Genomic DNA, 27,580 nt, shown 5'->3' with positions numbered 1-27,580 from the left:
TTTATTATTCACTATTTTTACAATTAATATTTATTGATAACCTTTTGGTTATCATATTAGCAAAGACTACATTTTATTGAATACTATGTCTGGTTCCAAGCTTGACTCCAAGCTTCTCTCCAGGTTTGACTCTGAGCTTGACTCCGAGTCTTACTCCAAGTTTGACTGCCTGTCTAACTTTTGTCTAACTCTTATATACTAATTTATTGTTTACAACCTATTTACAAAATCCAACAGTAAGCACTTCCGATGTCCGCGTAACCTACATATAACTAGCATCGCGTTTTGTAATTATTAAACAAAATAATGATTCGAATTGTTATTACAGTTCAATACATAGACAGATTTACATGTAGGTAGATAAATTAGTAGGTAGATTAATAGGTGGACAGGTAAATTAGTTGACGGGTGAATTGGTAGACAGACAAATATGTAGACGGATGTGTATTGGTAATAAGGTGTATTGATAAACAGGTGATAGGTAAATTGTTGAACAGATAAATCGGTAGACTGATAAATAGGTTAACAGGTTTACTTGTTGACAAGTAAACTGGTAGACAGGTAGAGATGTAGACAGATTGCCATATAAGGTAGACTGGAAGACAAGAAAACTGGTAGAGAAGATGTAACAAATATGCATTTTCGTTCAAATTTTCAATTGAAAATAAAACACGGCAAAGCGTGAATGGGTACAGCTAGTTGATGATAAATATGTAAGTATTAGTATGGTTGAAGACTACCAAATTGAATCAGAATGACCACAAATGATGTGACTGCTACACAAGTCTGAAACGTAATGTAGTTATATACATATATAAATTTCTAAATTTATTTGCTATAAATTGTTAGCATATAATAACCTTATAAATAAAAGTCGCATCCAAATCAAATAAACTAGCTGCCATAAATTTTACTCTATTATGGTGCATATGCAAAGACCATATCTGAATCTGCAAATAAATTAGAATTACAAATGTTTACATATAAACACATCATGTTTTAATAACCATTATTAATTTAAAATATAATTTCATACTTACAATATTTCTTATACGTTTGTCTTGTTGGTTTTGTACCCTATGAAGTAAAATAGCTATTTTGGCTGCTTTTTTGCTCACTACATGACAAGATGCCGCTATTAAAAATGCAGGAGCTATGGACTTCAAACTTACAGATATAGAAATTGTAAAAGTTCTTAAACTTACTAGATCATAATTTTTATACATTTTTATTAAGGAATTCCCATTCATTACAGGAATAGCGAACGCATGAAAACATCGCCTGAAAAAGGTGATGAAATATTATTTGATCCTTCGACGTAATTTATACTTCTTGGATAATTTTTTTAGACATATATAGTAATTTCTTAATGAACAAATGCATTATAGTTTCATTAGTTATCGAGATTTCAAATGAATTATTTAGAAATGTGTAAAACTTATTATAAAATATAAAAGACATTTTGCCCAGTTAAAATAATTGCCTGAAAATGTTTAGTAGAACGTTTTTATTTTTTAAGAGGTATTTTAGCATTGTTCGTTAACCGGTATGTTTTTTTTAAATTAAAAATCATAGATCATTAAAATGTCCACTTATATGAGGCATTTTTCAATAGTTTTATTTTTAAAATTTGGAAGATTTGAATAAAACTGGAAAGTATTTATTTGATTTTAAATAACCGAACAAACGTTCACAAACATTGAGAATTTTAATAATATATTAGTCATTTTCAAAAAAAAATATTGCAAATCCAGACTTAATTTTTTACTCCACAATATAACATATAGAAGACAAAATAGTTACATGAGAATCGGAACATTGAATATATAATTAAGAATCTTGGTAGATTTATATAATTTGATATGCAATTCATAGCAAATTTGCAGCGTTTGTATTTCTTGATTGATGTAAGATTCATTCTGCAGCAAAACCTGAAACATTATTACATTACATTATATTGCAATATATGCATATTATAAATAGAATTTAGAAATAACTTTTACTCGTACTTTGGTTTTCTTCTCGGAAAACTCCATCAAATTTTGGCTGATAGCATTAAATCTTTTGTGAATAATGTAACTTATTGCCACAAATTTAAAAGTAAAGAAATAACCAGCATATGTTATAATGCGAACATAGTAAATTTTAAACAAACTTTCAATATTGCTTATTGAAAATATAGACTTGACTTGAATTCTAGGTTCTCTGCAAAATATAAAAAATCCCACTAAAGTCATAGTCAACATCAGTATCTCATAGTTATGCTTTTTTGGCAATTTCTGATCAACATAATGAAGATTCTTTAGTAATTTTTCTGTTTTCTTTCTGTTAATGAGATCTGTGCCCAAGATTAGAACAACCTGAAAACATTATTCAAAATGTAAAAAAAGGGATAAGGGATAAGGTTTAGTTAAACATTGTGTTTAATCTTCAAACACCAAAATGGTTTATAACCACATTTTTTGTCAAAAATATGTAACCAATACATCATTTCAGCCGTTCAGTGACTGACTCAAAAAATCAGAGAGTGGAAAAAGCAATGAAGTTACATTACTTTATATTGCTTTTAAAAATTCCTGTTATAATAAAATTGCAAAACTAGTGGTGTATGCCATCGTGGCTTAAAGCAAATTGCTAGAACTTCCCGCACTAAAAATTAATTTAAAAAAAAATTAAATATATTTTAAACTTTGAATACATTAGATTTTTGATAAATTTTAAATTTTTGAAAAAAAAATAACTTTTTTGGAAACAATCTTTTGGAAAAAAATGTTTTTTTTTAGTTTGAAATATTTTGAAAATTTTGAACTCTTTTTCAAATCAATTGTACTGCTTTAGCTGCATAGACACGGAATAACGAAGCGCGTAAGCGCCGCGTCGCCATCTAACGAACAAACGATGTTACAGAACCCATAGAAATGTAAACAAAATTGATACACATTATTAAAATCTCCATAAAATATCTGATAATATGATGTGCGTATGTCTGATAATCATTTTTGACCTTTACTTTTTTTTATTAGATTTCCGAAACCGCTAGACCTGCTTTCCCAAAAATTTAATCAGCTCTTCATCTTGTCAATACAAGTAAAATGTTTTTTGAATTATTCAAATCGGACGCTCCGTTCTCTTAAAAACTGAGTTACTATTTTTGGCAGTTTTTGCCGGCTAGATCTGCCTATGCCAAAGACTAATCGGCACGTCTCCCTATTAATAGGAATCGAATGTATTTTGAATGATTAAAATCGTTGAATCGTCGACGAAGATTTGTATCCGCACACACACACACATACGAGGTGTGTTCAAAAAGTACCCGGAATTACTAATAATTAAATTTCGCGGGTCTGGAGTGTCTGATTGTCAAAATTTTTTTTTTATTGTGTTGGTATACATGCCCCTAAAGTATGATGAAATTTTCAGCTATATTCACTGTTTACTTTGTCTGTGGTAGTCGCTAAGGTTCGACGTGTTTTTCTGAGCTCGGCGATTTTTACAATGGAAGAATTGAAAAGTCAAGGAATTTGTATTAAATTTTGCGTAAAAAATGAAATAAAGTGTTGCAAAGTGCAAAAATTCACCAGATATGGCTCCGTGTGACTTTTTCCTATTCCCAAAGTTGAAGAGACCCATGAAAGGACGGCGGTTTTCCTCGATTGAAGAAAATCGCTGAGAGTGCTCAAGGACATATCAAAAAGTGAATATCAAGGGTGCTTCGAAAATTGGAAAAAACGCTGGCATAAGTGTATTATATCTGGGGGGACTACTTTGAAGGGGACCACATTAATGTAGACGAATAAATAAATATTTTTTTGAAAAAACGAAAATTCCGGGTACTTTTTGAACAGACCTCGTATATATCTATTTTTAAGGTATGCCAAAATGTTCAGAAACCTGTGAAACGTGAAGATATATAATTTTTTTTATTTTCGATTTTCTTTGCGATTACTATAACTTGCCCTACGGGAAGTGGGGTTTCGCGTGCTAACTTTCATTAGTTCAAAAAGTTAATAAAATCACAAAAAGTTAATGATTATTATACCAAGTACTTTTGCACTAATATCTCAGTTTTTTCAAAAATGTGAGTTAGTCAATGCGTGCAATGAGCGGCCCATACCAAAAATAATTTTTTACAAAAGAAATGTTTGGTATTTTTTGTGTTAAAATTTCCTTGCTCTTTCTCTTTCGTATTTTGTGTTAAGTTAGATTTTTTTTATCTGTTTAAAAGCAACACAGACCGTCGCGGACTCAGTACTATAATAGAAACTTGTTCGAACAAACATACTTCATCTTTCTTTCTTTAGACACTATCAAAATCAGTATAGTTCAGCTGTTATGACGACTGTCACTACTGTACCCAGTCTCCCCCACCAATTTTTCTTATGTATAATAATAATAGCAAAAATAATTACCTCTAGCATCTCCATTATTATTGAAAAACGAAACAACTTTTGAATATTTGATAAGCAAGAGTTATATTCCCAAACTTTGTATTGAAATATTGGCATATAAATTGCTATATATATGCAGGAACAACAACGAATAATATCCAAAAATTCAAGAAATTTAAATTCCCATTTCTTTTTATTTGAAGAGTATGTATCCTTGATATAATAGAATCCTATTAGAGCACACATAATATTAATTGGTTTTAATGCATATATTAACGTCTTTGTCATTTTAATACTGTTTTAACTTGATTTTTATTGCTTTTTCACTTTATACATTTAATACTTTAATGAAAACCACTTGTTCAAATAAATTTATATTAATCATTGATTTTATAAAATTCCGTAACCTATAGTATTTAATTACTTAAGGCAATCAATCTAATTTATTCATTACATATTGGCACTATATTATCTTCATAGACCTTTGTAAGTAATTTATAAATAAATAAATTACTCACTAATTATTGAACGTCAGTTTCAATTTGATTGTTTTCCTATGCGCATGTATAATTTACAATTAATTAAGTAGTATTCGATTTAGCATAGCAATTATCGAAATACATCAATAAAATTACATTATAAAATAACATACCGAAAATAAATTATTTATACAATCGAAATTCTAAAATATTTCTTAAACTCGACAATATTAATTTTTTCAGATATTTTTAGGTTTTTATATTTATCACCAATTCTAACATCAATTTCAAATTTTACAATTTTTTTAAAAAAATATATACAATCAAAGTATCGTTATCGTTTTTCCAAAAATAATAGGAATCATATTTTGAATTAGCAAAATATCAACGAAGTGTTGAATTTACCGAAAATGTATCCAAAACGTCGGTAAATATTTAAAAATAAGATTATATATGAACATATATATATAAACAAATCGTGCCTTAAGACAAATTGCTGGAAGTTCCCGTACCAAGAATTTTTTTTTTTGAAAAAGATTAACATTTTTGAAAAAAATTTACTCTGAAAAAATTAGATTTTTGAGAAACTATAAATTTTTGACATAAATTTACTTTTTTTTTTGAAAAAAAAGACTTTCTGAAAAAAAATTTATTTTGAAATATTTTGGAATTTCTGAACTTTTTCGAAGCAATCGTACTGCTTTAACTGCATAGAGACGAAATATCAAAGCGCGTAAGCGCCGCGCCGCCGTCTAATGGATGAACATTGGTACGGAACCCTTAGGAATGTGAACAAAATTGATTCTTATTATCAAAAACTTTATAGAATATCTGTTAATTTGATGTGCATATGTCTAATGATCATTTTTGACCGCCAGATGGCTTTTTTTTACTTTTTTTACTAGATCTGCAAAACCGCTAGACCTGCCTTCATGAAAATTTGATCAGTTCTTCATCATGTTAATTCAAGTGAAATGTTTTTTGAATTATTCAAATCGGACGCTCCCTTCTCTTTAAAACTGAGTTACCGTTTTTGGCACTTTTTGCCCCATATCTTTGGAACGGCTGGACCTGCTTTTGCCAAAAACTAATCAGCACGTCTCCTTATCAATACGAATCGAATGTTTTTTGAGTTATTCAAATCGGTTGATCGGTGTTTCCGAAATCGTCGACGAAAATTTGTATCCGCACACACACACACACACGCACACACATTACATACACACACATACATCCATTTTTTCTAAGGTATGCCAAAATGTTCAGAAACCTTTGAAACGTAAAGATATATAAAAATTTTCATTTTCGATTTTTTTGCGATTACTATAACTTGCCCTACGGGAAGTTAATAAATGGTTTGATGGTGTAATTAAAGCTTAGTATTATGTGTTTAATTATATTTATTTACTTTAATTTACAGATATCTATACAGTATATTTTATGATTTATCTAACTTAAAGTTTGTACGACTAAACTTTGTCATTTTTCTAAACTTACAGATAAAATTGCAAGTTTGCATTAAGGGTGTCCGGTTTTAGTCCTTATATTGCTAATAGTTGGAAAATAATTTAACCCTCCGTCGGTCGAATATTTATTTACCTTCGAACGGTCGGAGTAGTCTGTCTGGACCACACATTTTTTCGTTCTGATTTTTTCATTGATCGACAGCTAATAAAATTTAAGAAAAAGTCCAGAAATTTTAAGTCGATAGGATTACTAAAAGAATTTTTTTTAAATTGAAGTCGAAAAAAGTCTGGCCGGACCACTCCGATCGACGTAGGGTTTAATATATGGTGTGCTTACTATGTATATCGAACTACTCATAAAATAGTGTGTTGACTTAATTAATTTTGGTCCTTTAGTCTAAATTTATTATTTATGTCACAAAGTTTGGCTGCTAAATGACTTGAATTTTTATTTATTATAAAAAATTATCAAGTTTGTATTTTTCCAACACTTTTATTGTTTCTTCTGCAACTGTAGATGTATTGGTGTTCCTGGTGAAATTGAATATTAGTCAGATTGGCATCTACAGGAGTGATAACCAGACACATCTTGGTGCACCCACTATTAGTTGATTACTATTTTATTGCGTAGATTTAAAGATAATTTTATATTTTTATAAACTGATTAATTAGATTTCCGTCCAAGCAAACAATGCAGGGCTCTTCTCATGTCCACATGCTGTTTTTTGTCCGTATATGTGATTTCCAATTTAAACATCTAAGGACCAAAAAAGACATGTACTGTGACTGTTTTTTTACAACGATGCAATTGCGCCTTCCTGCGCCTTCAGCAATGAACTCAAAATACAATTTTTACATACCCTTTATGGGCAGTTAACAAATAAAGTTACCAATTACTAACTGATTCGAATTTTAATATTCGTAAATTAAGTAAATTGTTGTTCGAGGATTAGTATGTAGAATCATAATGATCAATAAAGATACGACTTTCACACAATTCTGGAAATAAATTAATATGTAAAATAGTTTAAGTATTTATAAATTAATAGATAAATATATGATAAAAATTCGATTTAACTTAAACTCACTTTAAGAATAAATGTCCCATTCAAATTGAACAAACCACCTGCCATAAATATTACTGGTCTGTGGTGCATTTGTAAGGACCATGTCTGAACCTGTAACAGATCATGATAATATGTTTAAATTATTGTATTATGATGAGTAATTCCTATGATTTAATTACAATTTGATTTCTCAATTTAATGTTTTTTTTTAATAATTTTATTTATAAGTATATAACGAAGTTTTAGTAGTTAATAGACATGAATACGCCTTTTCTTGGACATTTTTATTTGATTTGGCATATTTGTTAACATTCAAAAATATTCTATTATATCTGAAATTAGTGTTGTGTTGCTATTCTATCTAAGACATGTTTTGTAGTTTGCTTAATCTTTAATTTTAGAAATATGTTAAAATTGTAAATTATTTCAATTTTTTTATATCTAATGTATATGGTTCAATCGAATGTTTTAGAACCAATGAAATCGGTTCGGTTCTAAAAAAATGTGTTTGCTAATATGTAGAATTTAATTTTTTTTTGCAATTTTAAATAATTACTACATGGAAATAAGTGCTTTTGTCTCTTTGTAAAAATATAAATACATAAAATTTTTAATTTTGTGTCTCCTGATTCGCTGCCACATGAAATGTAACCTATTGTTTCATTGTTATTACTGTACTTCTTCTAAATTTGATTGAATGAATTTATTTAAAAAAATTTATTATGGCGAAAACTGTATCTTTCTACTGTATTTCTTCTTTTCGAACTTGTCTATTTAGTGAATGCAAATAATAATTTACTGATTTCGTGAAGTAGGTTATCTGCTTTATAATTTTTAAGTTCCCGTAGGGTAAGTTATAGTAATCGCAAAAAAATCGAAAATGTAAATGTTCCAAAAAATATTTTGGCACACCTTAGAAAAAATGAATGTATGCGTGTGTCTGTGTTCGGATACAAATTTTCATCGATGATTTTGGGAACACGGTTCAACCGATTTTAATGATTCAAAAAACAGCTGATTATTTTAGCAAAGGCAGGTCTAGTCGTTTCGAAGATACGGGGCAAAAAGTGCCAAACACGGTTACTCAGTTTTTGCCTCGATTGCTTTGAAAAAAGTTCAAAATTTCCAACATATTTCAATATATAAAAAAAATTCAGTCTTTTTTTTCAAAGAAGTTTATTTTTTTTAAAAATCTTAAATTTCTCACAAAACTAATATTTTCAAGTTTAAAAAATATTTTAATCTTTTTTAAAAAAATTAATTTGCGGTAGGGGAAGTTCAATTAATTTGCCTTAAGGCACGATGCCCTACACTACTAGTTTTTATATATTTTCGAAGTTTAATTATTCAAGAATAATTGTGCAAGAGAATTTTTCTAAATTTGAATAATTTTCGAAAAGATAGCGTATGAACCAAATTATTTACTAGACAGATTTACTTGCAATTTTTATAGAGCTTTTTTTCATTGGGAACTATCTTTCATCTCATCCTGATTCAGATTTTACTATTTTAAAAAAATCGAGAGTATCAATTTTGTAATAATTAACTTCCCGTAGGACAAGTTATAGTAATCGCAAAAAATCGAAAATGAAAATATTTATATATCTTTACGTTTCAAAAGCTTCCCAATATTTTGGCATACGTTAGAAAAAATAGATGGATGTGTGTGTGTGCGTGTGTGTGTGTGTGCGGATACAAATTTTCGTCGACGATTTCGGTAACACCAATCAACCGATTTGAATAATTCAAAAAACATTCGATTTGTATTGATAAGGAGACGCGCTGACTAGTTTTTGGCGAAGTCAGGTCTAGCCGTTCCAAAGAAAAGGGGTAAAAAAGGCCAAAAATGGCAACTCAGTTTTTAAGAGATCGGAGCGTCCGATTTTAATAATCGGATCGCGATTGCGGAAAAATCTAATTTTTTCGAAGTAAAATTTTTTCAAAAATGTTAATCGTTTTTAGAAAAATAATAATTTTTGGTACGGGAGATTCAAGCAATTTGCCTTAAGGCACGATGCCATGCGCCCCACGCTCGTTAGTAATTCTTATTAGGCGGTCACAGTTTTGTAAAAAAAAATATTTTAACTTGACGATATCTGAAACTATTGCGACTTTATTCTAGATTTTTGTTTCTTCAGATATTATGGAGGGCTAAAATTATGGGTATGGACATGGTCAAGCCAATTTTTTGAAACTTTCCACTTCATCGCCTTCTCGAATATAAGCTTTATGTTTATTAGTATTTTTTATATTTTCAAAACATTAATAAATCGCTTGTAAAAAATATAGTAAAAATATTGTTTGCTTCGAAACCAGAATACCTTCTTATCGTGAATTGTAATGGCTGAATACAGTTTATTTCTGTGTTGGTTTCAAATAGATATATTGAAATAATAACAAATGTGTTCGAACATAATTACCATGAATTACAATTCAAATAGAATGTCATACTTACAATTTCTTTGATGCATTTATCTCGCCTATTTTGAATCCTGTGCATCAAAATTGCCGTTTGTTCTGCTTTTTTGCTAACCGCATGACATGAAGCCACAATTAAAAATATTCGCATCAAATATTTCATAAGGCCATATATACGCTCTATAAAACGTATGTTAAATTGTCCATAATCTTTTGCCTCCAAATATAACAAATACGAATCTATCACAGGGTTAAAATGCGATCGCAAGCAAAACCTAAAAAATACATTAATAAGTTTGAACTGCAGTAAATATATTGAGGTTTGATCGGTCAATCAATCAATTATTTTAGTTTGAATTTTTTATTAGGAACACAAAATTGAAAATTTATTTTATTACAGCTACTAATTGAATTATATTAACAAAAAATGAATAAAGTTTCTGTTTGTAATTAAAATGTTAATATTTTTTGAATAAACATATAATATTGAATTTTTACTTACATGAGAAGTGGCAAATTATATATTTGATTAAAAATCTTAGTCGATTTATATAACATTGAATGCAATTTGAAGCAAATACGTAATGTTTGTGCTTCCTGACTTATTTCTTCCTGCTTGCTATTTCTCATAAATATCTGAAAATAAATTATTGCTGAGTCTGAAATATGTCCAAGTGATCAAATTTATTAAAAATTATATTAACAATTAAATAAACTACACATTTATACTAGCTAATCTGTCTAACGCTATTTAGCTTAAAAAATATTTCTAGAAATGTTTTAGCATAAAAAACAAGTTATCATAAATGTGAAAGTAGTGATATATAAGTAAAAGCTAACACAGATTATATGGAAGGTTGGTTTATCATGGAATTATTACATGGAATAATTTAATAATATAATTTAAAACTACTGGTGTATGGCATCGTGCCTTAAAGCAAATTGCTGGAACATCTCGTACTATAATAAAATATTTGAAGAATATTAAATGTTTTCAAATAGAATATTATAATTACTTTATATTTCATTGTTCTTATTTTGTAGACGAAATATGAGAGCTTATGAATTTGACGACGACGTTTATTTATGAATTGGACGACGACGTTTATTTATGTTTACAGAAAAGTAAATAAACAAAACTTTGAAAAAAATAAAATGAAAGACATTTTGTCAAATTGCCAAGAAATATATAAACTGGATACAATTATTTGAAAATTAAAACATTTCTCCGAAAGCAATCGTTTCAACACAAGCAGAAAGTTTTTTGAATCATTCAAATCGGATGCTTAGTTCTCTCAAAAACTACAATTTTTTGAACATATAGTTCCTTATCTCCAAAACTGTTGGACCTGCCTTTCCAAAAATGTAATCAATTCTTCATTTTGTCAGTACAAGTGAAATGTTTGTTCAACGATTCAAATCGGTTGATCCGTGCGCCCGAAAACGTGAACGAAGGATTGTATTCATACATACGCGTGCTCTCACACATACATACATATCAGCACTCTTTTTTGCACTAATTTATTAAATAATATTAATTTTAGAAACACTTCGAGACTAGGTTTTGTGTCATCAATAGTGTATTATAATTCAAAATCTAAAATAGCACTATGTGTTAAAAGCTTCAACTTCGTCTGAAACCTCTATTCAAGGTCAAGTTAGTGAGTCATGAAATATCAAATAGGAATGAGAAGGCATAGGGTTCAATTGAAAAATAGATGTCGTTAGAAGATAAACTAAAACTTTTTGATAGGAATAGAGAAAAAATGAGTGCCGTTTGTTTATAATCCAACCATTCAGAATACATTTGTTATATATATATATATATATATATATATATATATATATATATACATAATTACCTGTTGTTCTGCTATGTTAGCCAGAGTTTTATTAATAGCCTCATACCTTTCGAATATCAGAAAGCACATTGCTATAAATTTAAAAGTGAACAAGCAAGGAACATACATTAATGCGTAACTATGATAAGTCACACTCAATTGATTGAAGCTTGTCAAAGCAAAAATGTTTGGTACGGTGTTCGCGTAGTAAAAACGAAATGAAAGAACAAATATTAAAATTACATATAGGGTATTGTTATCGTGATTGATTTTTCCACCAAGAATTTTGTCAATGCATAGAAGATTACGGAGCAAGTTTGTCATCTGTTTGCCGTAATATATCTCCGCTCCGAGTATAATTATAACCTAGAAATAAATGAATATCTAAGAAAATATACATAATCATTAGGGTGGTCGTTAACAAGGACACTTTCGAATTTCTTTGCTCCCGAGGGCGCAAATGCTTTCAAATAAATAAAAAATGAATCTCTAATAGTATTAGCCTATATTAGTTTCTTATATTTGTCATTAACATACGTCATTAAGTAAATTCTTGCACCATCTGTACGTGAACTCAAATATTATGACACATAAGAATATTTATAAACCACTTAACCTCTAATTAACTACTATTCATCAATCAAGATTAAGTTCGCAGCAAAATATTTATTTAATTGGTGATGCTGAAACTCAAATTATTATCTTGATTCCATGATAAATAAATATTATAAAAGAGCCCACATAGATCTAATTAGAGGTTAAGTGGTTTATAAATATTCTTATGTGTCATAATATTTGAGTTCACGTTATGTGTCACAGATTTTATTATCTCTTATTTACAACTTACACAGATGGCGCAAGAATTTACTTAATGACGTATGTTAATAACAAATATAAGAAACTAAGCTAATACTATTAGAGATTCATTTTTTATTTATTCGGAAGCATTTCCGCTTTTGGGAGCAAAGAAATTCGAAAATGTCCTTGTTAAGAACCACCCCATATATATATATATATATATATATATATATATATATATATATACGAGGTGTGTTCAAAAAGTACCCGGAATTACTAATAATTAAATTTCGCGGGTCTGGAGTGTCTGATTGTCAAAATTTATTTTATTGTGTTGGTATACATGCCCCTAAAGTATGATAAAATTTTCAGCTATATTCACTGTTTACTTTGTCTGTGGTAGTCGCTAAGGTTCGACGTGTTTTTCTGAGCTCGGCGATTTTTACAATGGAAGAATGGAAAAGTCAAAGAATTTGTATTAAACTTTGCGTAAAAAATGAAATAAAGTGTTGCAAAGTGCAAAAATTCACCAGATATGGCTCCGTGTGACTTTTTCCTATTCCCAAAGTTGAAGAGACCCATGAAAGGACGGCGGTTTTCCTCGATTGAAGAAAATCGCTGAGAGTGCTCAAGGACATATCAAAAAGTGAATATCAAGGGTGCTTCGAAAATTGGAAAAAACGCTGGCGTAAGTGTATTATATCTGGGGGGGACTACTTTGAAGGGGACCACATTAATGTAGACGAATAAATAAATATTTTTTTGAAAAAACGAAAATTCCGGGTACTTTTTGAACAGACCTCGTATATATATATATATATATATATATATATATATATATATATATTAGGAGGTGGTCCTTAATATGGGCATTTTTGAATTCCCTTGCTCAAATGGTTCCAAATTGATAAAAACAAATATAAAGATCATTTTATACTTTCGCAAAATTTGTAAACACAATTGGTTTAAATGTTCCAGTCATTAATAGCTTGGTTTATAACAGTGTAATAGTGTACTGTATTTTTGTATAATTAATTTCTGTAAGTATATATATATATATATATATATATATATATATATATAAGTTTTATAACTTTATATTATTTTCCTCCTACATCATATAAAATCTTTTAGTTTTTTCCACTGAATGACGGTCTCGATGAAGACCGAAACGTATGGATAAAGTATTTCAAAACTACTTTAGTTTTTTTTACTTGGTGTTACTGCCCGATTCTAAATAACTCATCACAGTATATATCAACACCAAACTCACATACTTCAAATATATATATATATATATATATATATATATATATATATATATGTATATATGTATATGTAGGTGTATGTTATATACTTTTCATTTACCTGTGAATAGTCGAGGACTACCGTCAAACGAACCGCTTTGATTATATCATTTTTAGGGGTACTAAAATCTAAATAATTACGTTTAAATACTAATATATAAAACACTATGCAAATACAGAGACAACTCCGAAAAACATCTAACAATTCAAGAAACTTATATTGCAATTTTTTTCGATTTAAAACATTAAAATCTTTAACATAGTAAAAACCAATAAGTGAACATAAAATATGAACTGATTTTAGGGTACCTAATATATCATTGGTCATTTTACTAATAATTTTAATAAAGCTTCTAACGAATTACATTTCCTAAATTAAAGCTACATATAGTATTTTTGATGTATAAGTTTTTGGTCCGAATTTGTCTGTGATATTTTATTTAAACACTGAGTACTTTTTATAACCTTTTTAAGTAATTATTAAATTTAAAAAATAATTCGGCAAAAGCTACGTTTATTAGTTTGATGTTTATAAGTAATTGTATCTAAAACATTACATTTTACATTTTATTTAACATAAAAACAAAACCGTTTTATAGAAATTATTATACTATATTTGAATTAATGAAATTTTGTAATTATAACATTCGTCTTTACTTCAATAATTAAAAGGACTGCGTTAAAACTTCTGTTGACGAAAACATGTTTACTTTGTTGAACTTTTCACAATAAACGGATAAAATAATCATAATTGTAATTTGATGGATTATAATATACATGAAAGAATGACCTACCATTAGTATTTTTTAATTTTTTATTACATAGTTACCTAGAGGGACATATCTTTTGTGTTAGCTGAAATAATTGTTTTTTTTAATTCGTAGAATATGTCTTATATTCGTAGATGTTTCTAATCGAATACATTACAACTGTCAGAAGAATTTGTTTTGTTTTTATCAAAACAATGGCATATTGAATTTCCAATTTGGTGTTATGAGTTCCATCAAAAGGCTTTTCAATATTTGATATTAGTGCAGTCGTTTTTTAAAAAACCCTGAAAAAATGATAAATTTTGTCTTACGTACGCATACACATACACCAATTTTGTTGTCAAATTATTCAGGATCACTTGAAACGTAAAAGCAAATTGAATTTTTTTGGGGAAAGTTATTTGTTTCTGAAAATATTTTTTGAATGTTGTTTATTCGAATTTTTTATATAGTGCTTATTTAGAAAACAGTTATGTTCAAGCAAATTGTTTTCAGAAATATGCACTATTCAAATAGTTATAATTTTATTTATGATCTTTTGAACGTTATTTTAAGATATATGCAATATATATAAACATTGACTTTTTTATGAGTTTTAAATATTCTATTTTATAAAACTATTCTAAGTAAGCTATTGCATAATATATTCAATATTTAAAATAATGTAGGAATTCGGCATATTAATTCGTACTTTCTAATATTTACCCATTGACCTAATTTATAGAAAACACCGTACTCAACTTTTCCACCCTATATTTCAAAATTACTACATTCATACCTTGCAGACTTGTACTTGACAGTACTAGTAAACAAGAAATACTTCACAATCATACATATGACGGCAGGAGTACCGCAAGGTTCTGTTATGAGGCATTGTTTGTTTAATGTCTACATACACCGCATGCCCGCAGAAGCAAACACAAAGCTACTGACATTCGCCGACGATAGTGCCATTTACACATCTTCAAGAACACTAAGACTATAGTGACTACAAAAATACAGAATCATATTAACACACTGACTCACTACACTGACAGATGGCAAATAAAGATTACTCAGCAAAAGACAGGAACCATTCTGATCACAAAGGGCCGCAAAACGTAGCTATAGACTGACAGGCATGGACAAAATTAATGAAATGAACAATGAAGTTGAGTGGTCCAAAGAGGTAAAATACTCTGCCTGACCCTGGACAGGAAACTCAGTTCACCAAACACACTAACATAAAAGTATACTGAGACCTCTTTCGAACCATAAAAGGCACGCTGAGCGTGAAAAACAAGCCAGCTCCTATATTGATTGCGACAACAAAGACAAACTTACGAGGGCTATAGACCATACAGAACAAGGCACTAATATAAGTCAAGTACAAGTTCTGGATAAATCTAAAAATCCACTAATAAAACATGACTATTCTGCAAAATATATACAAAAACATACTGACCTACCGACGGTATACGATTAGGGGAAAGTCACCGAGTGGCGGTTAAGATATATTTATAAGGTTATTTATAAATGAATCAAAAAATATTTTACGAACTGTTTATTAAATTATGACTTATGTTAGATAACAAAGTTAGAAATCAAACTAAATTAACAAAAACGCAATCTTTGCTAAACAATAATCAATACTGTCAATCAAACTTTGGTAACAAAAAATATGATTTTACAAAGTGGCACTTAGAAACGGACATTTAAAAATAACCGTCATTGAACACATATGTAGTCATCTTAATACTCTGGAATGTCTGCACATTTGTGTTTGACGAATATTCTTAGATATTGCAAAAAAAATCACTAATTATTCACCCTCTTGGCTGGGCCACACCGATGCCCTCAGCTGGAGCATTCATCATAAGATTTTCATTCTTTGACTAAAAAATACGAAAAAGGGGGTATGTAGCGACCATTAGCACTCATACAGAACAAGATTAAATAATTAGAATAAATTACGTCAATTCTCACAAGAAATATCAATATGTTTACTTCCGGCGCTAAGGGACGACTTTAGTGTCCGGTGCTAAGGGACAGACAATTTCGTTCATTTGGTGGTACCTACTAAAATTGCTTAAAATATCTAATAACATTCTACCATTTTACGGATAATAATCAAGTACTACTCTTATTTTTGAATGCCACTAAAATATAAATGCATAAATACACTAGAATTACTTTCATTGATATTTAGGTGACGCCGTGTTTTTGCGCCTAAAACAACAAAGGGTTGCTCCCGCCGTGGCCGTGTGCCTCACAGGTGAGTCTTGGCGCGTCATCCTGCACCTGTGTGCACTCCGCGCCCCTTTCACTTGTATTTTGAAATAAAAAGATTTGTACTCGCTTAAATAATACGTGTTAAACAGTGTGTCCGGGTTTAGGTGCCGTCCGGAGTTACGGGACTTCCCCCTATATAAAGAAGTTTACTCATAGCCATCGACAATTCTAACTCAATGAAATGAATTTACATATTATTTTTATAATTTTTCTATTTAAGAGAATTATAATATTTAATAGTCATCCTAATTATTTAGATGTAATGTTTTATGTCCGGAGAACTGTTAATCGTTTTCTTATTTGATCACGATATATTCCAGAAGAAGAGTACTTTACCTTTGGATAAAAACTCGTATATATCAGCCATATATTGTAATTCATCAAATACAATCAAATACATGTTTTGAAATTGAAAAATTAAAAATAGTCATTGTAGCCAGAGAACAAGCTACTAACTGATTGAATAATGAAGAATACCATACTTTGGAGATGATTGAGTTGGATCACGATTGTCACTATGGACATGGCTTTTACACAATTCTGAAAAAAATAATATGTTTAATAATTTAACTATTTATAAATAAGGTTAAATAGATAGATGATCAAAATTCTATTTTTCTTGAACCTACTTTTGAAATGAACGTCGCATCCAAATTGAACATTCCAGCTGCCATAAATTTCACTCTTCTTTGATACATTTGCAGGGACCATGTCTGAACCTGTAATTCATTATGAATTTGTATTTTTTTTTCTGTAATTCTTGTGATTAATTGTTATACTATTACTTAAATGTAAAATTTAATTTCGCGATTCAATATTGTTTTTATTATTGTTAAATATAAAAATGAAAATTTTATCATATCTTTAAGTTTCAAAGGTTTCTGAACAACCAAAATTTCTCACAACCAAAAGAACTAATAACAAAAGAATAAACTAAATATAAATTTCCAAACATGGCCGTGTATGTCTTAATTGCAACGTTGTTTGAGCTATCTAAGACGAAACCTTGTTAAACATCTTTTGCCCTCTACTTTCAAATATTGTTGTTAAAAATCCGTTACTTTACTTGGTCGTTGAGTTATTTGTGGTGAATTCTTAACCAGTATACCTTAAGCTTTGCTTTGCGCCTTGCAGATAAATTTATTAAAAATATTACTATGTATTGTAAAAACTATAAATTTCTATTGCATTTATTAACTTCCCGTAGGGTAAGTTATAGTAATAGTTACTTGATGTTAATAAATTAGCAGTTGTAATAATTATTGAAAATTAAAAAAAAAAAAAAAGTTATAGTAATCGCAAAAAAATTGAAAATAATTTTTTTTATATATCTTCACGTTTCAGAGGTTTCTGAACATTTTGGCATACCTTAGAAAAAATTGATGTATGTGTGTCTGTACGTGCGTGTGTGTGAGTGCGGATACAAATTTTTGTATTTTGTCGACGACTTCGCGAACACGGATCAACCGATTTGAATAATTCAGAAAACATTCGATTCCTACTGATAAGGAGACGTGCTGATTAGTTTTTGGCAAAGGCAGGTCCAATATAAATAATTCAAAAAATATTTTACATGTATTGACGAAATGACGAATGAGGTAAAATTTTTGTAAAGGCAGGTCAAGCGTGTCCGGAGATCCAATAATAAAGTGAAATATAATGTCATTTGGCGGTCAAAAATGAACATTAGACATATGTACATCGTATTATTAGATATTGTATAAAGATTATAATAATTACAAATTTTGTGTATATGAGTTCTGTTCCAATGTTTAAACGCGGTAGACGACTACGCGGCGCTTACGCGCTTTGATATTTCGATTCCAAATCAGCTATGCAGCGCGATTTCTTAACAGAAATGTTCAAAATTTAAAAAAAAAAATTAAAATTCAAAACTACAATACTTACAATTTCTTTGATGCGCCTATCTCGCCTATTTTGAACTCTGTGCAGCAAATTTGCCGTTTTTTCTGCATTTTTGCTAACGGCATGACATGAGGCCATAAGTAAAAATGCTGGCAGCATATATTGCAAATGGTTATACATTTTCTCTATTATTATTTCAAACCATACGTAGTCTATTTCGAAATATACGTAATACCAATTTATCATTGGTATAAATTGCGATCGCAAGCAAAGTCTAAAAAAATACCTAAAGTTTGAGCTACAATAAATATATTAAAGTATTGTTCATATTCCTTCATGATCAATCAATTAAGAGTCGCATTTTTCAACTTTTATGTTTTTATTTCTAAAAGTAATTTCTAAGTTTGCTTGTGATGTCAGATAGAGGTGCTTGCAGTAGTATATTTGATAAAAATGTGTATTTTACATATAAAAGCCAATGTATACTTACAAGAGAACCGGCAAATTATATATTTGATTGAAAATCTCAGTTGATTTATGTAGCATGGAATGTATTTTGAAACAAATACGTAATGTCTGTATCTCTTGACTTATTTCTTCATGCTTGCTATTTCTTTTGAATACCTGAAAGAATATTATTGCTAAATCTATTTATTTGAAATAATGTCTGAAATAAATTAAAACTGTTATTAACAATATATATATATATATATATATATATATATATATATGTGTGTGTGTGTGTGTATTTGTGTGTATGTATATCTGCCTCTTACCACAAACCCTATTTCGTAAGAATTATTTATTGTAATTACATAATTTTTGTCAGCGAACGTTTTTGACTGAAATTCGATTGAGTCTTTTGAGCTTATGAGAATATATTAATATAAATACTTCGAAAGTTACAGTATTTATATTAATATATTTGAAAACATTTGAAACTTCAAATATTTTATTATAGTACGGGAAGTACCAGCAATTTGCCTTAAGGCAAATATCGTATTTTATAGACAAAGTATAAAAGCTTATAAATTGGACAATGATGTTTACACGAAAAGTAAATAAACAAAACTGAATCACTTCGAAAAGGAATTAGAATGAAGAATCTTGCCTCATACATAATTCTATTATATAACTGAATTGCAAAGTTAAAATTATTTATTTCAAATCTTTCAGCTCGAATTAAAATTAAAATCCGAATTATTTTTAATATTCAAAAAAATATTTTTTGTAAATTAAAAAAAATTTTTTTGGAAATTTTAAAATAATTTTTTTTTTTTTGCTGTTCCAAAAAACAATCGTTTCGTCAACACAAACAAAAAGTTTTTTGAATCATTCAAATCGATTCTTACTTATGGGTATTAATGCATTAATATATGCATTATGGGCATTATTATCCATAAGTAGGAATCGATAGCTTTTTCAATCATTCAAATCGGTTGAGCGGTACCCCCGAAAACGTCGACGAAAAATTGTATCCACACATACATACATACATACACCTAAAGATGGGCTTATCATATCCGAAGCCCAAAGGATCGGTTAGGATTTGACTTCGCTTCAGAGAGGAATTATATCCACTTAACAACTCCACAACTCCGACAACTTTGAAACATAATACTTTACACAAATGCATTCTCTAGTGTGTTGTTAACATATCTAAGGATTTATTAAGACAAGGAAATAGTTTACAAATAGTTCAAACATTTTTGTTCATTTTATTATAATAATTACTATTTTATGCATTTCAATATGCATATAAAACTCAAATTGACAAAAAACTTGGGAATCAAAATCAATTTTGTAATTAGTTTTGAAGAGAAAATTATAGAATTATTTGAATATGTTTATTTTCATATGAAAATAATGCAGTTAACCTTATATATGAAATAAGAACAAATCTTTGTGTATAATATTTTTCACAAAATAATAATACCTCACATTCTTTTATTATTTCTTTCTCGAGAATTAATTATACAACAGGTAGTTTGATTAGCATACTATTACTTTTACACAATTATAAAATTATAATTGTGTAAAAGTTGTAATATAATACTAGATATTTTTTAGCTAGTAGTGTACCATCAAAAGAGCTCATTTACGGACAAACATTATCGTATACAGAATATAGAGTACAAAATAGCAATAATAGGTTGTCAAATATCTCCCTTCCGCCTTTTTGTATTATAAACCAAGAGCAAAAAAACGGAAGGGAGATATTTGACAACCTAATATTTTGAGACATTATATACCTGGAAGGTCCTAAAACTGGCTGTGATACGAGAAAAGACCAATTCTTTTGATTCAAATCTTTGTATTAATAAAAAATCTCAAGCAAATATCTGTACATGTTAACAGATTTAGTGCCAGTTTAGGGAAGTCGGATATGACAAATTCTGTGAGACAACTCCACTCGGATTCACTCCGTGGGAAACTTACCATACGTGAAGTTAATAATATAATATAAAATAATTGAAGTGTATATAAGAAAAATTCTATAACTGTGATATATATATATATATATATATATATATATATATATACCATATTACCTGTTGCTCTGCTATATTAGTCAAAATGTTATTAATAGCTTGAAACCTTTGGGAAATAAGATAGCATATTGTTGTAAATTTAAAAATAAACATGCAAGGAACGTATGCTAATGCATAAGCATAGTATGTGATCCTAAACAGTTTTAAGGAACTTAGTTCATAAATTGTTATTCCGTTTTTTATGTAGAAAAAACGAAATGTGAGAATAAATATTAAAATTACACAGAGTTTATGCTTGTCATGATTTATTCTTCCAGAAAAAATTTTGTCAATATAATGAAGATTACGAATCAAATCTGTCATCCTTTTGCGGTCAAATATCTCCACGACGAGTATTAGTATAACCTAAAAATGAAGAAATATTTGATCAATTGTATCTACATCTTCATATTTCATTACTTTTTGACAAACTAATGATTAGTCTAGTCATATGGTAGTTTTACTCAGAAAGTTTTCAGGGAATTTTGAAAATTAGTAGTCTTATTAAACCCAATGTCAAGATTTCTTTACGTTGAAGTTCCATTCCAGAATCAAATTAAATGATTTCAAATATTCAATTACCAGCAAAAACAAAACAAAACAAAACTAGTGGTGCATGATGGCATTGTGCCATAAGGCAAATTGGCAAAGTAAATTTAAAAAAACTGTAAAATTGTTTCAAAACTTGGCTTTGATTTTTTTTCTGTATTTTGAATTTTTTTAAAAATGCAGAACATTTTTTTAAAGTAACCGCGCTTCATAGCTGATTTAGAGTAAAAATATCGAAGCACCTAAGAGCCGCGATATTTTCCTGGAACCCATATGAATGTACACAAAACTTATTATTATACTTAGTACTTATTATTATAATCCCTATAAAATATCTGATAATATGATGTGCACATGTCTAATAATAATTTTGTCCGTGAAATGGCATTATTTTTTAGTTTTTCTATTGGTACTCCGGAAACACTGGACCTGTCTTCCCTTGGCAACAAATTTTACTTGTTGTTCATTTTGTCAATATACAAGTAAAATGTTTTTTGAAAAATTGAAATCAGTTCTCTGTTCTCTCAAAACCTGAACTACCATTTTTACCCATATCTTCGAAACGGCTAGATCTGTCTTCGGCAAAAACTAATCAACACGCCTCCTTATCTGTATGCATCAAATGTTTATTGAATTATTAATATCGGTTGATCCGTGTTCGCGAAATCGTCGACAAAAAATCGTATACGCACATACATACACAAACACGTATATCAATTTTTTCTAAGGTATGTCAAAATGTTGAGGAACCTCTGAATTGTAAAGATTTACAAAATTTTCATTTTCGATTTCTTTGCGATTACTCTATAACTTACCCTAAGTTAGTTATTTAATCCATAAACCTTTTTTGCATAATTAACTTCTCTTCTCATTAAAGGATAAGTTTTCAAATTTTTGGGAAGGCAGGTCCAGCGGTTGTGGACTCTCAATAAAAATAAGTTAAAAAAATGCCATTTGGCGATCAAAAATGTTGATTGGGCATATGCACATCAAATTATTAGATATTTTATAGATTCTAATAATGTATACACATTTTGTGTCAATGTTTTTAGGTTCCGTAACAAGATTTTTAATGTTAAAATTTACGTATATGGTTTAAACAAATGTCCTCGACATTCTCCACAGTATAGAATAACAGATTTATAGATAACCAAAACAATTCCAAAAAATTTCAAACTTCTAAAAACATTTCAAAATTTTGAAAAAAATTCTAAGTTATCAAAAAAAAAAAAATTTTTTTTTGTAAATTACACAAAGATAGTTGGTTGTAGAATACGCTTGTCGCCTAATTTAAAAAGCACCGATAAGTTTACAGTGTGTATTTATAATAAATAATCTATTTGAAATTATTCAAAACAATTATTGATTATTTTCATTTCTTGAATGTTTAATTACGGTCCGAAATGTTCAGGAATTTGCCTTAAGGCACGAAGCCATACGCTGCTGACATATTGTTAAAAAACTGGTTTATAATGCCAATACTACCTACATATTTTTCCAATATGGCGGCACGAACGGCAAAAATACGTATAAAAATAATATAGATATAGTGATATAGATATAGATATAATTGAATATTTGAAGTTGAAGTTCCTAAAGAGCACATCGATATCTATAAAACTACCAATTTTCAAACCTTCCGTAAAACTTTCCAGGTAACGTTATTTTTTGCACCAACTGACGAAATTAAATTGAATTTATTCCAAATTTGAAGTCTATACGCCACAACATTATACACATTTACCTCTAAAAACTCGAGGACTAGCGTTAAACTAGGCTTTTCTTGTATATCTATTTTAAAGATATTGGAATTTAAAATATGATTTTCGAATAGGGATGTATAAAACACTACGTAAATACAAAGACAACACCGAATAACGTCTAACAATTCAACAAATTTATAATGCAATCCTTTTCGATTTAATACATTTTTTATTTTTTTTTTTATTTATTTATTTTGGCTTCTGATTTGCATCATTTTGCCATTACAAATATTTATACAGTTGTAGCAGTTTATATAATACATTGATAGTTATACAATAATGATTATGCTATAAATTAATTTTGCATTTACTTATAAAATTATATAAATATTTATAAATCCTTATGTCATTACTTGAAATAAGCATCTGTATATTGATGGGAAAAACAATCCTCACGTTTTGCAAATTCCTAACTAATTTCGATCTTTCCTGCTGATAATGCCTGCATTCCCAAAATAAATGGTCGAGTGTTTCTAGGCTTCCACAGTCACACTTTGGATCCTGTATGATGCCAATTCTCTTCAGATGCGATTTGCAGTAGGAGTGTCCGAGTCTCAATCTGCAGATTACTGTAATAAAATTTCGACTTTCTTCTATATTTTTAAACCATGTGTTTGGTGATACAATCTCTCTCGTTAGTGCGTATGTGGATCCTTTTGACTTTGTTGTTTCTGAGTGAGACTTCTGCCATAGTTCCAAACCTTGTTGTTTTATTAAATGTTTTAAATCTAGCGCAGGAGTTTTCGCAAATTGATCGCCGCTCGTGCATGCTTCTTTGGCTAGACTGTCTGCCATCTCATTGCCTTTTATATTAGAATGACCCTTTATCCAAAGAAGAATCATGGATTTATCATCAGTATTGATTTTCTTTATGATTTCTATAATTTTATATATTATTATGTTTGAATGTTTATTGGCGTGTTTTATGGCTGTTAGACTTGATTTGCTGTCACTTAGTATCAAAGATTTGTTAATATTATTGTCATTCACATATTTTACGGCAGTGTATATCGCTATAAGTTCCGCCGAAAATATGGATGTATAGTTTGGAAGTCTTACTTTGTTACTGTAATGGATTCTTGGGATATGTATGGCACATCCGGTTCCCTCTAATGTTTTAGAGCCATCAGTATAGATTTGCAAATAATCCGGCCAATTTGAGTTGATATGACGTTCTAAATCACGTATATATATGTCCGTGTTTGCTATATTTGTGCTCTCATCTATATCGATGTATGGTTTAATGTAATCGTTTAGCGGTGGGTAGATGTAATATGGAGTTTTATCATTGATTATGATGTTCTCTTCGTGAGGTTTAATTGTATAAAAACTATTTATTAGTGATGGAGCTGGTTTGTTTGTCCAGTAGCGTGTGGAGTAATGTAATCTTGCTAGATTTTCTAACTGTTTGGGTAATAATTTACATGATCCATTAAGTTTTTTCATCAAGAATCTGTTTGCTAGAATTTCTCTTCTTATGCTCAGAGGAGGTTCTCCTGCTTCTGTTAATAACGCATTTGTCGGTGTTGATCTAAATGCCCCTATGCATGTTCTTATTGCGGAATATTGAATTTTATCAAGTTTATTTTGTTCACTTTTTGACGTTTGACCATATATAAAGCATCCGTAATCTATTTGAGTTCTAATCAAATTTCTGTACAGTAAAAGACATGTCTCTGGGTGTGCTCCCCATTTAGTATTTGTTATTTTACGAAGTATATTGATGCCTGTTTCGCATTTTCTTGATAATTCTTGTATATGCTTTTTAAATGTCATTTTGGCGTCAAAGGTTATGCCTAGTATTTTCACGTTGTCTTTTATTATAACATCTTGAGTTCCAACCCTTATGTGACCTATGTTCTGAGGGAGTCTGTGTCTAGTGAAAATCGTTGCTGAGCTTTTGGTTGGTGATATATTTAAATTATTGCTTGATAACCATTTTATGTTTTCTTTAATAGCATAGTTCATTTGCGTTATACATGATTCTATTGACGGTCTTGATATGTATAAACAAATGTCGTCGGCATATTGTAATTTTTTAACACTTGTATCAGGTATCTTATGGTAATCCGCAGTATATATGTTGAATAATGTAGGGCTTAAAATGGAACCTTGTATGATCCCGTTGTATGCTGATCTAGGGCCGATCATATCTCCATTAGTTCGTAGATAAATATATCTTGGTGATATCAACTCCAATATTATTTTAATTATATTCTCTGGGATATTTATATTCCGTAGTTTTTTCTGTAGAATATTATGGTCTACGTTTTCATAGGCTTTGTCAATATCTATTGACAGTAGCAACATATATTCATTGTTTGACCTCGATATATTTATGTCGGTAGTAAGGGTACTCAATAAATCTATTGTTCCTCTTCCGCTTCTAAAACCAAATACGGTATCATGGAGTATGTTCTTATTTTCAATGTACCATTCCAGTCTTTCTTTTATCATTCGTTCGAAAATCTTTGCTACGCATGATATTAGTGATATTGGTCTATAAGAGTCTATAGATTGTGGGTTTCTATTAGGTTTAATTATTGGTACTACAATTATTTCTTTCCATTTTTCAGGAATCCAGTGGTGTGTGATCATATTATTAAATACATTTAGAAGTTCCATTTTAAAATTAGTTGGACTATTATTGATCATATTATATGAAATGTTATCCTTACCTGGAGCCGTGTTCTTTCTGTTTTTTAGAGCTCTTCTCAATTCATTATATTTGAAAGGTGACATCAATTCTGTTTCTTCATTATTATTCTTACTAAAAATATCTTGTTTGTTACAGACATAATCTGGTGCTATATTTTGTAATATTTGATGTCCACATTCTTCCATAAAATTTGGATTTATGTTCCTATTTGTGTTTTTGTTGTTGAATATTTTGATTTTCTTCCAAATTGTAGCCGGATTTGTGTTTTTGTTAATTGAACTTGTGTATTCCGCCCATTTTTGTATTTTCTTGTTCTTTAAAAATCTCTTGGTTTGTGCATTTATTTTTTGGTATAGGATAAAATTATCATAATTATATTTTCTGCGCATTTGTTTAAGTGCGTTTTTTCTTGCGTTTACCATAACATCACATTCTTGATCCCACCATGCAGCTGGTTTGAAGGTTGAGCTAATTATCACTTTGCATTTCTTTATGTTTTTCTCTGCAGCATGATCTATACAATTCATTAGAAATTCATATTTTTGTTTTCCTGTATTAGGTATGTTAGAGTTTTGGAGAGTTTTTGAAATTTCTTCGCCATATCCTTTCCAATTGGCCTGATTGGTATTCCATTTTTTTGTAGGGAAGATTTTGATGTTTGAAATTGCATTTGTGTAAATATGTATTATAATTGGTAAGTGGTCAGATCCAAGAGATTCTTCAAGTATTTCCCATCTGATATAATCTGTGAAATTGCTGGAGCATAAAGATAAATCGATATTCGTCGCTTTTCTGTTTCTTGTCTCGATTGTTGTGGGTTTGCCGTTGTTGAGAATTATTAATGAATGATCTTCTATGATTTCTTGTAATTTTATTCCTGATGTGTTGTTCGCCATACTTCCCCATGCAAAGTGATGGCTGTTGAAATCTCCAACGATCAATGTTTTAAAATGGATCCCTTCTATAGTTTTCCTCACATCAGTAAAATCTATTTCTTCTCTATTTGAGCAATAAATGGAAACTAAGCAAAAGGTTATATTTGTTTTAATTGTTACCGCACATATTTGTATATTCTTATTGTTGTTTATTGTTTCATATTCATCACAATCTATGTTGTTTTTGACGATGATGGCTGCTCCGCCGTATCCATCTTCTCTATCTTTCCGAAAAATCTTATACCCCTTAATTTTGCATACTGCATTAGGACTGAACCATGTTTCGGAAAGGGCCGCTATCGAAATCTGATTATTGTATAAGAAATGTTCTATACTTTCTTTATTTGCTTTCAATGATCTACAGTTTAATTGTAGTATTTTTAAATTCATTTTGGCTTATTTATATTGTGTATATTGTTTCTATTATTTTATAAAACTTCCTGTAGTTCTCTTATCCTTTTCCAATTTACTT

The 27,580-nt window shown here is 29.3% G+C and overlaps 2 protein-coding genes across 2 annotated transcripts in view; one reads left to right on the top strand and one right to left on the bottom strand.

Annotated features, from left to right (window-relative positions):
- Positions 1 to 27,580, top strand: part of LOC113385628 — a 190,319-nt gene that overhangs the window by 7,086 nt on the left and 155,653 nt on the right. The gene's annotated exons all lie outside the window — the stretch shown is intronic.
- On the bottom strand, positions 1,915 to 25,290 carry LOC113385629. The gene is made up of 3 exons (XM_026623477.1): positions 23,911 to 25,290; positions 2,156 to 2,360; positions 1,915 to 1,931 (listed from the first exon to the last, which is right to left on the bottom strand). Exons 1-3 carry the CDS (start codon positions 25,288 to 25,290, stop codon positions 1,915 to 1,917), a joined length of 1,602 nt encoding a protein of 533 aa, XP_026479262.1.

The sequence above is a fragment of the Ctenocephalides felis genome, unplaced genomic scaffold (assembly GCF_003426905.1).
Source record: "Ctenocephalides felis isolate EL2017-DRISC unplaced genomic scaffold, ASM342690v1 CF-g0.4_SCAFFOLD_03571, whole genome shotgun sequence".
Taxonomy (NCBI): Eukaryota; Metazoa; Arthropoda; class Insecta; order Siphonaptera; family Pulicidae; genus Ctenocephalides; species Ctenocephalides felis.
Note: the sequence above shows the minus strand (reverse complement) of the source record. Positions and strands in the feature narration are given on the sequence as shown.

Excerpts from the sequence above, each read along its gene's own strand:
- LOC113385629 (XM_026623477.1), bottom strand. The coding sequence starts at position 25,290 with ATGACATTTAAAAAGCATATACAAGAATTATCAAGAAAATGCGAAACA. Across the intron at positions 2,361-23,910 it reads TAGTTAGGAATTTGCAAAAC|GTTGTTCTAATCTTGGGCAC; the intron begins GTGAGGATTGTT and ends TAATGTTTTCAG.